A 12,797-nucleotide genomic window follows, 5' to 3' on the forward strand; every position below is an offset into this window, starting at 1 on the left:
TCGGCGCCGGTTGCGTGTCTGTGTAACCGTCACAACCGGCTCGGGGCAGCCGGTACTATTACCGCCCTGTCCTCAGCCCTCGTTGTCCCCGGCCACAGCCATCATCATCAGCTGTTGGGTTACTTCTAGCCCTCCCCTCCGCCCATCTCCTGAAGCTACTGCCTTCCTCCCCGTCTCCGCCGCCCTCTGTCTGGTCCCCACTCCCTATCATCCTGACCTGTATCACTAAGTTCTCCCTCCTCCCCTCCCCATCATCAGGCGAGCCTCCTCACGCGTCCCCGCTCCCCCGCTGTGTGTGGCTGGGAGCGGCCGTGCTCCGCCCCGGGGCGGGGCTACAGCGCAGCACACACTGCCGGCAGGCCGGGCCCCTGGGAGGGGAGAGCCGCACTCGCTAGTGACACACAGCAGCCTCCTCCGGACCCGGACACCGAGAGTGAGTCCCGCTGCCCGCACATCTAACGGTACCCGGGGGAGGGGGCGATGCCGGGGGGTGGGCAGCGGGAAGCGGGAACAGTGCCGGGACAAGTCGCCCCTAAGTCTCTATTAATCTCCATCACTTGTGACTGGGTGTGTGAGGCACAGCGCGCTGCCGGGTGACAGGAGCCCATCCGCTGCCGCTAGCAGCAGGGCGGGGGCAGACCATGGGGGGTAAGAGGTTTGGGAGAAGCAGAGGGGGCAACCTGTTGTGGGTGGGCAAATGGGGAAGCATAGTTTGGAAGGGCAAATGGGGGCAGCCTGGCAGGGTGTGGGCGGGTGTATGGGGTAACGGGATTTCCTAGGCCAAATAGGGCAACATAGTATATGTGTGTGTGTGTGTGTGTGTGTGTGTGTGTGTGTGTGTGTGTGTGTGTGTGTGTGTGTGTGTGTGTGTGTGTGTGTGTGTGTGTGTGTGTGTGTGTGTGTGTGTGTGTGTGTGTGTGTGTGTGTGCGCGGTGTTGCTGCCTGGACTCACGTGTGCGGCTGCTGGATGATGTCAGGAGCAGCCGTGCACTCGCCGCTGTATATGGCAGCAGCATTGTCATTTCCTCTGCCTTATAGGGGTCCTCCTCCCTCACCCCAGCCCTCCCCTCCCTGACTGTCGCCACTTTCTCCGTCCTGCCAGGCAGCTGGGTGTGTGACATATATCTGCCACCTGCTGTGTAACTATTGCCCCCAGCCAGGGTGACTGCAGCTGCCCGTTACTCCAGCACCACCTGTTCCGCATCCTTATTCCGGCCGCGCACTGTCACTGGGTGAGTGTGAGCGGTCATATGCAGCACTGTCACTGTGTGAGTGTGGTCATATGCGTCACTGTGTGTGTGAGTGAGTGTGAGTGCGGTCATATGCAGCACTGTCACAGTGTGAGTGAGTGTGGTCATATGCAGCACTGTCACTGTGTGAGTGAGTGTGAGTGCGGTCATATGCAGCACTGTGAGTGTGAGTGCTGTCATGTGCAGCACTGTCACTGTGTAAGTGAGTGTGAGTGTGGTCATATGCAGCCGCAGCGCTCACACTGGCAGCAGGTGTCTGCTGCCTCTGATCACCGCCACTACACAGAGGTGCCACCGGCTTCCCCTGCTCCCTGTGTCCCCTGCTCTCTATTTATTTTCACTGATATTATTCTGGAACATTCTTTGTGTCTACCTAACCAATAAGAACCACTTTTGTTTGCTTCTATCGTTACCAACATATATCCCTCTCTCCTCTCTATATAACATGTCTTTCTGACTATTACATTCAACAGGCTGTGGATGCATAAGTGTGAATGCAATTCATTTGTACAAAATCATTTTTGTGTGTGCTGTTTTTGTTCAGGGGGTTTATATATTTATTCGCAGCATTGAATTGGGTAGAATCTATATTTCCAGCCTCTTTGTATGACTGAAAGTAAACTATATCTCCGGATTGAGGTTATTGCATGGTTTATGCAACATTCATCCATTGTGCTGGGAGATGGTATTAATTCAACTTCTTCCTTTTAGCCATTATTCAGGTAATGGAAGTTGAAGTTGTCTGAGGCCAGCACACCTGCTAGGACAATGTCTTGTGCAGAAGAACACATTGTGCCTTCACAGAGGAATATACAGTATTATATGTTATCAGTGCCTGGGCAGTCATGCAGGCTGGCTGTTGTTGGACTAGCCCTTGCATATTGTGGACTTGGTACATGGAAATTCACACTTAAGATAAATACAAATATTGCTTGTCAAAACAAAAACTTACCAGCCAAAGATTTTTTTTAAAGATAGCAGAATTCCTAAAATCAACATTATTTTAATTCACTCAAAGTGCCAACTTTTATTATTATTATTATTAGAATTTTATTTATAAGGCGCCACAAGTGTTTTGCAGTGCCGTACAATGGAATTAGCCGCAGCTTCCATTATTGTGGGTTAAAAACCTATGGCCAGAACTTTTTGTTATTAAACTACAAAAGTTTGTGTTATGTTAATGCAAGTCTCAGTGAGAGTTAACAAAGATTTGAGTTTGCGCTGTGTAGGTGCAAATTAGGGGGGAAAAAATATTTTAAGCTAAAAATTTAAGGATCTGTTTCAGATCCTTTGGTATACCCCCTTGCATGGGGATTGTAGTATTCTTATCTGACACCGGTTGGGATTGCCTTCTTCAGGTCATCGGTATGTACAGTAACTTAATAAAACATTCTCTAAAATACTTTAGAACAGGAATGGCTATTGATGGTTTCCACCATCCCTGCTGGGGGAAATGTCAGACAGGAGGTCAAATCCGGGAACAAGGCAGAGCATAGTGGGCCTCCAAGCTGAGGGGGAAAAACATTGCTTCCTCATAACAATCTATGGAAGAGAACTATGGGATCTGCACCTTCAATGACAAAACCATTGATAGCTGCTTTGGGGCATCATATTGTACCAAATAATTTAGCACTTTTTTTAGCACCTAGGACCTATGTGTTGTCTTTTTTTTTTTGGTTTACCAATATAGCACTGGTGGTGGTTGTCTTTTCCTGACCTGAGGTTTCCTGTACCTTGTACTTAGGGTGCATACACATTAGACAATTTTTAAACGATATACACAATAATGACATTTTCAAGCATATTGTGTGTATGCAATATGGGCCTAATTAACACTTGACCACTGACTACAGAATTTGCAGATCAAGTGATTATGGAATGACTGTGCATATGACCTGTACAGTATGTCTCAAGCAAGTGCAAGGGGAATTATTGACAGAAAATGTGTGTGGATCGTAAATGTAATCCCTTCGCAGTTTGACTGACAGTAGGCCGGCAGTTAAGGGTGCTAGCCTGCCATTTTGTGGGTGTGTCTAAAAAAACACAGGTGTGCCCAGGCTTTGTTGAAGAGGGTCTGTGATGTCAGTAATGACCAATTCCAGCCTGTCTTATGCTGGCCACACATCAGAACAACTTTCCTCCAACCATCCAACTAGTTGCTTGGATTGAATAAAAATATGGTACTGGATTGGAGCAAAGGACAATCAGAACTGATCTCACAAACCCAGGAAAATGCACAAAAACATAGTCAAATTGTTTCAATCAAACAGGTTCAACTACAGTACCGTGTCTGAGAGACAGGTTTAGTCCTTTTCCAGATTTTGGGAGCAAATTTCTAAAGTAAATATTACATTTGCTCCCTTCCAGTACCATATTTTTATTCTATCCAAGCAACTAGTTGGATGGTTGGAGGAAAGTTGGTCTGATGTGTGGCCAGCATTAGTAGTATCAGTGGAAGCCTCTGACCTACTCACAATTGCACAGAGGACAAAAACTTTTCGATGGTTTGGGAATTGTGTATGGACGTGCGAGTGTATGGCGATTAGCGATCCATTTTCAATTGTCTCACAATTTAGCAAGAGGCATCTGAGTTGTGTCTTTCTCACAGTCCACTGCACATTCTCACATTAGCAATCAAGTCTGAATTAGGCCCTATATCATTAAGGATGCCTGCCTCCATGGGTCGTTAGTGATGTCCTTTGTCGTCTGTACATGCAGTCAATCAAAGGATATCATCAATGACAGCATACTACTGGAATGTGGCCACTAACAATATCATTTGTAAAATCTCTCTGTGCAGTGGCGGAACATGTGGGTGGTGAGCCCGGGGCAATAATATAATTTACATCGCACCTGCTGCACCAATGGTAGTTCCACCTCTGGCTCAGTGTGTGTGTGTGCACCGCATTGTTTGTCATGGACTTCCAAGCTGGGAAATTGTTGACAAAATTGCTTCATTTGCAGTGTTGTGTAATGTGTATGCGCCTATACTGTTAGGGTCCCACCACGGGAGGTCACCTGTGGCCAAAATTATGCTAAGCACCTAAAATTCTATCTGTTATATTCCAGAGTTTGATATAATTATTCTGATTAGCATTATTATGTATTTAAGCGTGTGCACCTGCATTTTCTATTTTTCTTCTGTGTAGAACTACAAGTTTCAGCATGGTGGCACTTCTCAATATTTTCAGAATTAGGGTTTGCAGTCCAAGGCCCCCACATAGGAACCATCCCTGTTTTAGAGACAAAGGTGCTTATGTGGGTTGGGATCGTTTGTTCTACAGCATGTTGGTCGACATGGTTCTAGGTCGACATGGGTTTAGGTCAATAGGTCGACACAAGCATTAGGTCGACAGTGTCTAGGTTGACAGTCAAATGGTCGACATTTTTTTTTTTTTTTTTTACCCGAATGTCGACATGGACACAGTTTCCAGTGCACCGCATCCCCTCACATCTGCAATGTTTTGGGCACGGTGCCTAGCTGCACTCGGCACAATATTTTATTCTCCCACCACGTCATATTGGATGGTAGGGCATGAAATACCGCCAGTCGGCACATGTGGGCTCAAAAAACAGTGAAAAACTGTCGACCTAATGCTTGTGTCGACCTAGACCCATGTCAACCTTGACCCATGTCAACCTATCCTCATGTCGACCTAACGGTGTCGACCTAATGCTTGTGACCAACATGCTGTAGACCATATCCTGCTTCTGTAATAGTCTGTGAGCTGCACACTGGAAATTATGGTTCGTCTGCCCATAAAGTATGCATAGCGTTTCACTTTTTCCACATTTTCTTATGTTACAGCATTATTCCAAAATGGAATTTTCCCCTCAAAATTCTACACACAATACCCCATAATGACGACATGAAAAAAACTAAGAAATAATTTGCTCAATACTTTGTTGAAGCACCTTTGGCAGCAATTACAGTCTCATGTCTTTTTGCATATGATGCCACAAGCTTAGCACACCTATATTTGGGCGGTTTGCAGACTATTAAATACGCCCCAGTTTCTTTTAGTATGGTATCTATACAATTCTTTAGAACTAGCCTGTAAATCATTACTGAACCAATTAAAACTATTTTCTGTATTCTATAGGTTGCAAATATGGAGGCCATGGACAAAGCATTAAATGAATATATAGATAATTTGCTTGGTCCTAGAGGTAAGTTTTTGTTTTCATATGTAAATACTGATTATCTATTATGTTTTATTGCTAGTTATTTACATTTCTGTCTTTGTGTATTTGTTTCATGTTCTAAAAGGTATCATTATTATGTCAGAAGTCAGCATAGAAGAGGCTGGGATAGTAGGGCTGGAAGTTACTGCATATACCTTATGGATATGGGATTCATAGTTGGGACATGCATGTGAAGCTTTAGGCACAGTAAAGCTGGCCATACATCTACAGATTTATTGTAAAGGTGCCCATACACGCACCGATCCCGGCGCTGCGATCTGTGCTTTGAGGTGCGTGCTCCCGCTGCACCTCATCGCACAGTACAAAAAGTGCTGCACATACTTTTTGTACTTGCTTTGCATCGCATTGCATGCACAACGCATGCAATGCGATGCAATGATATTATAGCCCAGAACGCACGCCGGATCGGTGCGTGTATGGGCACCTTTAGACCTGGTTGGTTGGAACAAACACCTGGTAATGGATGAGAGCAGATGACCGTTGACCATTTGCTTTGAAATGCTGAAAAACTGCCATTCAGATATTACCAGCCAGTTCAGACAATTTATTTATTAACAGTTTCTTTTATAGCGCATACATATTAAGCAGTGCTTTACAGAGAATATTTGAACATTCACATCAGTCCCTGCCCCAGTGGAGCTTACAATCTATATTCCCTACCACATGTACATGCACACACAGACATTCTAGGGTTAATTTTGTTGGAAGCCAATTAACCTACCAGTATTTTTTTTGGATTGTGGGAGGAAACCGGATTACCCGGAGTAAACCCACGCAAGCACGGGGAGAATATACAAACTCCGCACAGTTGGGCCATGGTGGGGATTGAACCCATGACCTCAGCGCTGTGAGGCAGTAATGCTAACCACTACACCATCTGTGCTGCATGGCCAGCTTTACACAAGATAGTACACAAAAAAAAGGTCAATTGAGGAGGGATAGATTTGTGTTACCATCATAGTGGTGGTAATGGGGAACAAACTATTACTCAAGAGAAGAGGAAAATGGTGGGAAAATCAAAGAATAAAAGTATTTTGTGGAAGAGAGTAGTGGAAGTGGGAAAGAGATGTGCCAGGGGTACAGATGCTTAAGCAGCACAAATGATGTGCAGGAGAAAATATTAGTCATGAATGACCTGATGTGATGCTGCCTGATGTTGATACATCCGGCAGATTTGCATCCCCCAAAGTAATCTATGGGGGATTTGGCTGAGAGCAGGGCAGGAGAGATCACATTTTATGGAAAGGTTCTATTGTGTTATAATGAGTGCAGAGGATGTGTCTACTGTTACTGAGGCAGTGAACTGAGGGTTATGGATTAAAGGGTCAACAGTGCCTAGATAGACAGCCAATAGGTCAACACCAAAAGATCGACATGCACAAGGCCGATATTGACAAAAGGTTCACACATGAAAAGGTCGACATGTGTTTTATAGTTTCTTTTTATTTTTGATGTTGAAACCTGTGCACGTGGACCCCAAATTAGTGTATCTCGTACCCTTGCATGGCTCGCTTCGTTCAACTTGTTTCAAACCACATTACCACTCCCAACCGGAGTCCACGTGGTATTAAAATATATAAAAAAATTGTGAAAAATTCATGTTGGCCTCTTAATGTTTCAACCATTGCCATGTTATTTTGACCTTATGCATGTCAACGTTTTTGTGAATTTTTGGTGTCAACCAATTAACTGTCAACCTAGATATTGTCAACCTTTCATCCAGATACCGATCGGAGGGTGTGTGTAAGAAAGTGAGTGTTTTGGCACGAGGTGATTTCTTGTTGAATGGTGCACAATCCACCTTTGAAGTAAAAGGCAGTTATGGGTTATGAGAGAAGAAGGTGCATGATAGAGTAACAAGAGATGTGAATTGGTTGGGGTGTGCATTCAGGGAATGGGGAGGATCCAGCTAATGCAGGACAGTGGATGATGTGTTGCTGGTCTACTGGCAGAGATAATGGAGTATGCAGCCTCTCATTCTTACATTTACAATTACGAGTAGGCTCCGTGGGTCCAGAGAGCGCTAACAGCAATGCGAGTTGAGCACATTGGATCCACCAACTCACTAGAGGTGGTATAAATCCTCGATACATTCTTGTTTGTGGTGCGATTAAACTCCGCAGTGAGCTTTGTCTTCATGAGGCAGCCTTGCTGCAGCCCACATCAAGCCCACATGGTATACAGTCGTTGGGTCGACACATATAAGGTCAACATGCATTGGGTTGACCACCAAATGTCCAAATGGCTTAGGTGGACACTTGAAATAGGTGAACATGCCTAAGGTCGACATGGTTGGAATGTCGACACAAGCAATAAGTCAACGGTCAAAAGGTTGACATGGGCTTTTCACTTTGTTTTTTTGAGCTGACATGTGCTGACAGACGGTAATTCATGCCTTACCATCCTCTAGGGCATGGTGGGAGAATAGTGTGTCCGAAGCATGGCGAGTGCAGCGAACCATGCAAGGGGACGCATTGCACCAATACGGTGTCCATGTCGACATTCTGGACAAAACAAAAGTCAAAACCCCATGTCGACCTAGCCATTGTCAACCGAATGCTTGTGTCAACCTAAGCCATGTCGACCCAAGGCATGTCGACCTAATATCGGTTGACCCAATGACCCATACCCCGCTGCACAGCGTTATTTCTACTTTGCGTGGATTTGTCCCTCTGAAATGTAATCTCTCTGCACGTTACATCTGCCCCACCTGTGTGCAGCATGATTTTACCAAGGTGCACAGTTACATGCTTATATTTTCTAGGCTCCTAACTCAGGATAAGCCCATAGCCTAACTACTGTATGATGTGGATTAGTCCCTAATGCTTCAGCTGTGTGCGGCCTACTTCGTCCAGACCCCTCCTCTATCGCCAATTGATATATTTATGATGTGATGCTTGTGTTGCTCTCATGCTTCCAAGAACTACTTATTTAATTATTTGAAGATATGTTGACCAGCACTGGTCTAAATACAAATATTTGCATATCCTCCACTATAAATATAATTATTATAATATTGTGTTGTAATATGGTGATTTTATTTTGTTACAGACCCTCGAGTGAAAGGATGGTTACTCCTGGATAATTACATCCCCACATTTATTTTCACTGTCCTGTATTTATTAATTGTATGGATAGGACCAAAGTACATGCAAAACAGGCAACCCGTTTCATGCCGAGGGATTCTAGTGGTTTATAACATTGGGCTTACACTGCTGTCACTGTACATGTTTTATGAGGTAAGATATTGTATGTTGCCTATTACAGAAAATCCCCATGTTATAAAGGGCAATTCCAGTCTTCACATTATTCTTTTTTGCTCAAATACCCCCTTTAATGCAGTAAATTCATAGGAAATTACTCCATTTCACGCAATGGCCACATTGTACTGCAGTAGTGTCCTCATACATTATAACTGCAGTCGTGCCAATCAGCCCCTCTCAGCTCGCCAAGTCAAGTGAGTCTCTGCTAGCACAGGGCATCTTTTTTGTGAAGACAATGCATCTTAGTCACAACATGATTATATGAAGATGCACCAGAGACTGTGCTAATTCATTTGATATGTGACAATCTGTATACCAAGTGCTATAATGCAACACTTCAGTCTTTTCCATGCCAAGTGCTGTTGTGCTTCATATATACAGACTCAGTTGCATAGAGATATACAAGTATTGCATATCAAATTACTCAGCACTGTCTCCCTCTGTCTCCAACACTGTTGTGTTGTGATTAAGACACATTTCAAAAAAAGATGTCCAGTGCTGGCAGAGTGCCAGGCACCTTGCACTTCATGGCATATTGAGGATAGATGCATGAGCACACATTTGTATCCTGGAAGGACACAAATAGTTTTTTCTGACACCCCATAGAGGGAGGGGCACAGAAAACCTTGTGATGTCAGAGGTACTTAATCTGACTGTGTGCAGCTGAGCAATGTTGTGATGCTATGTGGCACACCACTATTAACTGAATTCCCAGTATAGGAGCTTCTACCCAGAATCCATACTCGTATACCTTCTTGGAAGTCACCACTTGGTTCTGCTAGGTGGTAATAAAATACTAAAACTAGACTTGTCCTTTACGAAGTGAGCTAACAGTCTAATTTATCAGATTGACATGATCATTTAATTACAATTGTGTTATAAAGGACATCTTGGAATAATTGCATTTTATGAGAAGTAAGAGACACTGTTTGGTACACTTAGGGGGATATTCAATCGCCGTCGAGCATCTCCCGTGGGGGAGATGCTCGACGGTCCCTATTCAATGCTGTCTTCCCCGACAGCATTGAACAGGGTTTCCTGGCAGAACGAGCCCGACATCTCTAGCTGTCGGGCTCGTTCTGCCGAGAACAGCCGGGAAGTGATGAGCTGCCGGCTGCATCTCGTCACTTCCCGGCCGCAACTCGCGGCCATGCCCCCTTCTCATCCCGCCTGCATGTTCTCGGTCGAGCTGACCGAGAACGGGACTGGGTCACGGCAGTCGAGCAAGCTCGTCTGCCGTGACCAGAAGATTGAATACCCCCCTAAGTGTTATTTAATAACAATATGAAATAAATCATTTGCATCCATTTTGGCATTTTGCTTACAAAATTTAATTTATGCCAAGCATCGCTGGTTCTTTACTGACCAAAGATCAGTTTGTTTGTTTTTAAAGTGTGTGTTTTTAAAGACCCCCTGCACATTCACCCTATCACTGCTGCTAATGATTTCTGTGCAGGGTAAATACTGCTTTATTTTTATACTGAAATTTAGATTTCAGTTTCAACAAACCCCACCCAAATCTTAAACATCCCAACATCTTATGTGTACCTTTAGCATGTCATACTTTTACATTCTTATCTTACATAACTAAACCTGAAATAAAGACTCGGAGGCATAGCTTTGGCAGAAATTGTTAACTGATTTATTTGTAGCAATATTTTAAGCTAGATTGATTATTTAAATTAGATTGATTAATTAATGGTGGCCAAGAAAGAACGGCTACTACTATAACTCCACCCCAACTCTAAACATAACTGGCCTAACTCAAAAAACAAGCGGTATCCAACTCCACCCAACAGCAGTGACTACCCACCCAGCCGGGTGGGGTCGCTGTCCTCGAACGGGTGATCCAGCGAAAGGCCTAAGCCAATGAGAGGTGAGTGCACCGCAAACAAGCCATTAAAACGTCAACATCAACACGTAGTGTGAGCTAAATGATTAAATCTGCCGTTCTTTCCCGCCTATCAGCTAACGCGATTAAATCCCACCACCCTCAATAAAACAACAGGGAAGGAAGGGCGGGGAATTCTGCAGGAAGAAGAGGAAGTCTCCTCCTCTTCCTGCTATCTTAACTTCAGTCAACCTAGCCAGCCCTATGCCCCTATTGGATCACCGAGTCACATGCATCCCAGTGTGACACGCAGATGGGGATATTTAATTCACTCCATGTCAAGTGCTGGCATTACGTTACTCAACTCTGCACATTTTACATCGGCTCTATTTGCAGTGCAACATGGTTTTGCCCAATTGTGGCCTTTTTTTTTCTTTTTTTGCTATGCTAACAAAGATAATTCAGGTCCTTAATGCAGAACATTCTCAGTGTTAAAGAAACAGGTGCGATTTAAAATGTACTTTTTATCTCCTTTTCTTAATTCATAAGACAGCAGCTATACATATAAGTTTGTTTTATCATGGCAGCTTTTCAAAGCTATCTTCACACTGCTATGTATCTTATTGTTACCATTTTATCATGTCTGTTCAGATTTTTAGTATTTGATATTTTCTAAAACTGACCTTTGTTAGCATTAATAAGTAAGTATCTAAGTGCCAGTGGAATGCACTCACTCCAGAACAGTAAATATATTTGGAATTTTTGTCTTGGAAACACATTGTTCTTTGTTCCTGAAATCCAAGGGTTCACATAATATAATCTACTTACAATTGCAGTCTAGGCTTACAAGGTATCACACCATGTAACGGTATCTTTAATGGATTGGTGTAGAAACTGCCTACGTACGTTAGATTACAAAGTATATTAGATAAGTGAAATATTTGCATATCAGGGTATTTGCCACTTATGCCCCTTTCAGACCGCACTTTGTAAAGGGTATATTGCCGTTTTTTTACCGTTTTAAAACGATAATCTGTGCGGTCTGAAAGGTGCAGATCCAATTAACCGGTTTGAAAATACAGTTTTTTCAAACCGGTTAAAATGCAGGGTCCTACCCGTTTCAGACCCGGTATTTTGGGATCAAAATCGGGTCTGAAACGGTATTTAGGACCCAGCCAACGAGCTGGGTCCTAAATTCAGAGCAGCGAATATTTAATGAGCACTCATTAAATATTCGCAGCACTGGAGCCGCCCCCCGCGCGTGTCGACCCCCCGCGCATGTGTCAACACCCCCCCACACACACACGCATCGCGTGTGTCGACACCCGCCGTGCAGCCGGTACCTTCGTTGTGGATCCCGGCAGTGAAGTATGGTCGGGGAAGCACTTATGAAAAAAAAGCGTCTTTCAGAAAATGGCTGCCCCATAGGAAAACCTGTTTTAAAAAACTGTCTTTCGTATGGGGGCAGCCATTTTCCGAAAGTCACTTTTCTTATAAGAAAAGTGACTTTCGGAAAATGGCTGCCCCCATACGAAAGACAGTTTTTTAAAACTGATTTTCCTATGGGGCAGCCATTTTCTGAAAGACGCTTTTTTTCATAAGTGCTTCCCCGACCAACTGCAGTGCCGGATCACGCAACGGAGGTATCGGGGGGGGGTGTTAACCCCCAGGGGAGGGGGGGCGGCGGCGGCGCGCGCTGAAGACTGGCTTTGACCCTGTTTTTGGAAAGTTTCCTAAAACGGGTCTGCCAGTGTCAAAAAAACCGCACTTAAACGGTAATATACCGTTTAAGAGATGCGGTGTGAAAGGGGTTTTACCTGGCAGACCCGTTTTTGGAAACGTTTCCAAATACAGGGTCAAAGCCAGTTTTGTGGTCTGAAAGCAGCATTAATGTACTGTTGGTATCCTTGTTTTCTAAGGCAGCGGTTAAGATTAAGCATTAATATTAATTGCTACATATACTGTAAGTGAAATTCTCTGTACTGTGTATGCTTGGATATTATAGTTCTTCATAAAGAGAATTACCATGTTCTGTAGTTACTCGGCGCGATTCAAAGATGGACACGTTAGCACAGCCGCTGCAGCAGGCATCTTGTATTAATAGAGGCATCCTGACAGCATCAGATCACTGTGAGTGACATCTGTCATATGAGTAGTCAGATGATTCCATATAGCTGGGATGCAGCCACTGACCTCTGCGCGGCCAGAAAATACACCCCTAATTTCTGAAACATTGCTCTTGATTAA

At 44.2% G+C, this 12,797-nt stretch overlaps 1 protein-coding gene across 4 annotated transcripts in view; it reads left to right on the plus strand.

Annotated features, from left to right (window-relative positions):
* Positions 1-283: 283 nt before the first annotated feature.
* ELOVL5 (ELOVL fatty acid elongase 5) overlaps positions 284-12,797 on the plus strand; it is an 80,528-nt gene continuing 68,014 nt past the window's right edge. Inside the window, exons 1-3 of one of the 4 annotated variants that reach the window (XM_083177330.1) lie at positions 284-433; positions 5,354-5,420; positions 8,508-8,695. In XM_083177330.1, coding sequence (XP_083033456.1) covers positions 5,363-5,420; positions 8,508-8,695 — 246 coding nt within the window. In that variant the 5' untranslated portion in view covers positions 284-433; positions 5,354-5,362. Of the gene's footprint in view, positions 462-550; positions 649-977; positions 1,233-5,353; positions 5,421-8,507; positions 8,696-12,797 lie in introns of those variants that run through there. The other 3 variants (XM_083177331.1, XM_083177333.1, XM_083177332.1) reach the window with 3 other exon arrangements.

Source organism: Crinia signifera, chromosome 3 (genome assembly GCF_055691185.1).
Source record: "Crinia signifera chromosome 3, ASM5569118v1, whole genome shotgun sequence".
In the NCBI taxonomy this organism is placed as follows: domain Eukaryota; kingdom Metazoa; phylum Chordata; class Amphibia; order Anura; family Myobatrachidae; genus Crinia; species Crinia signifera.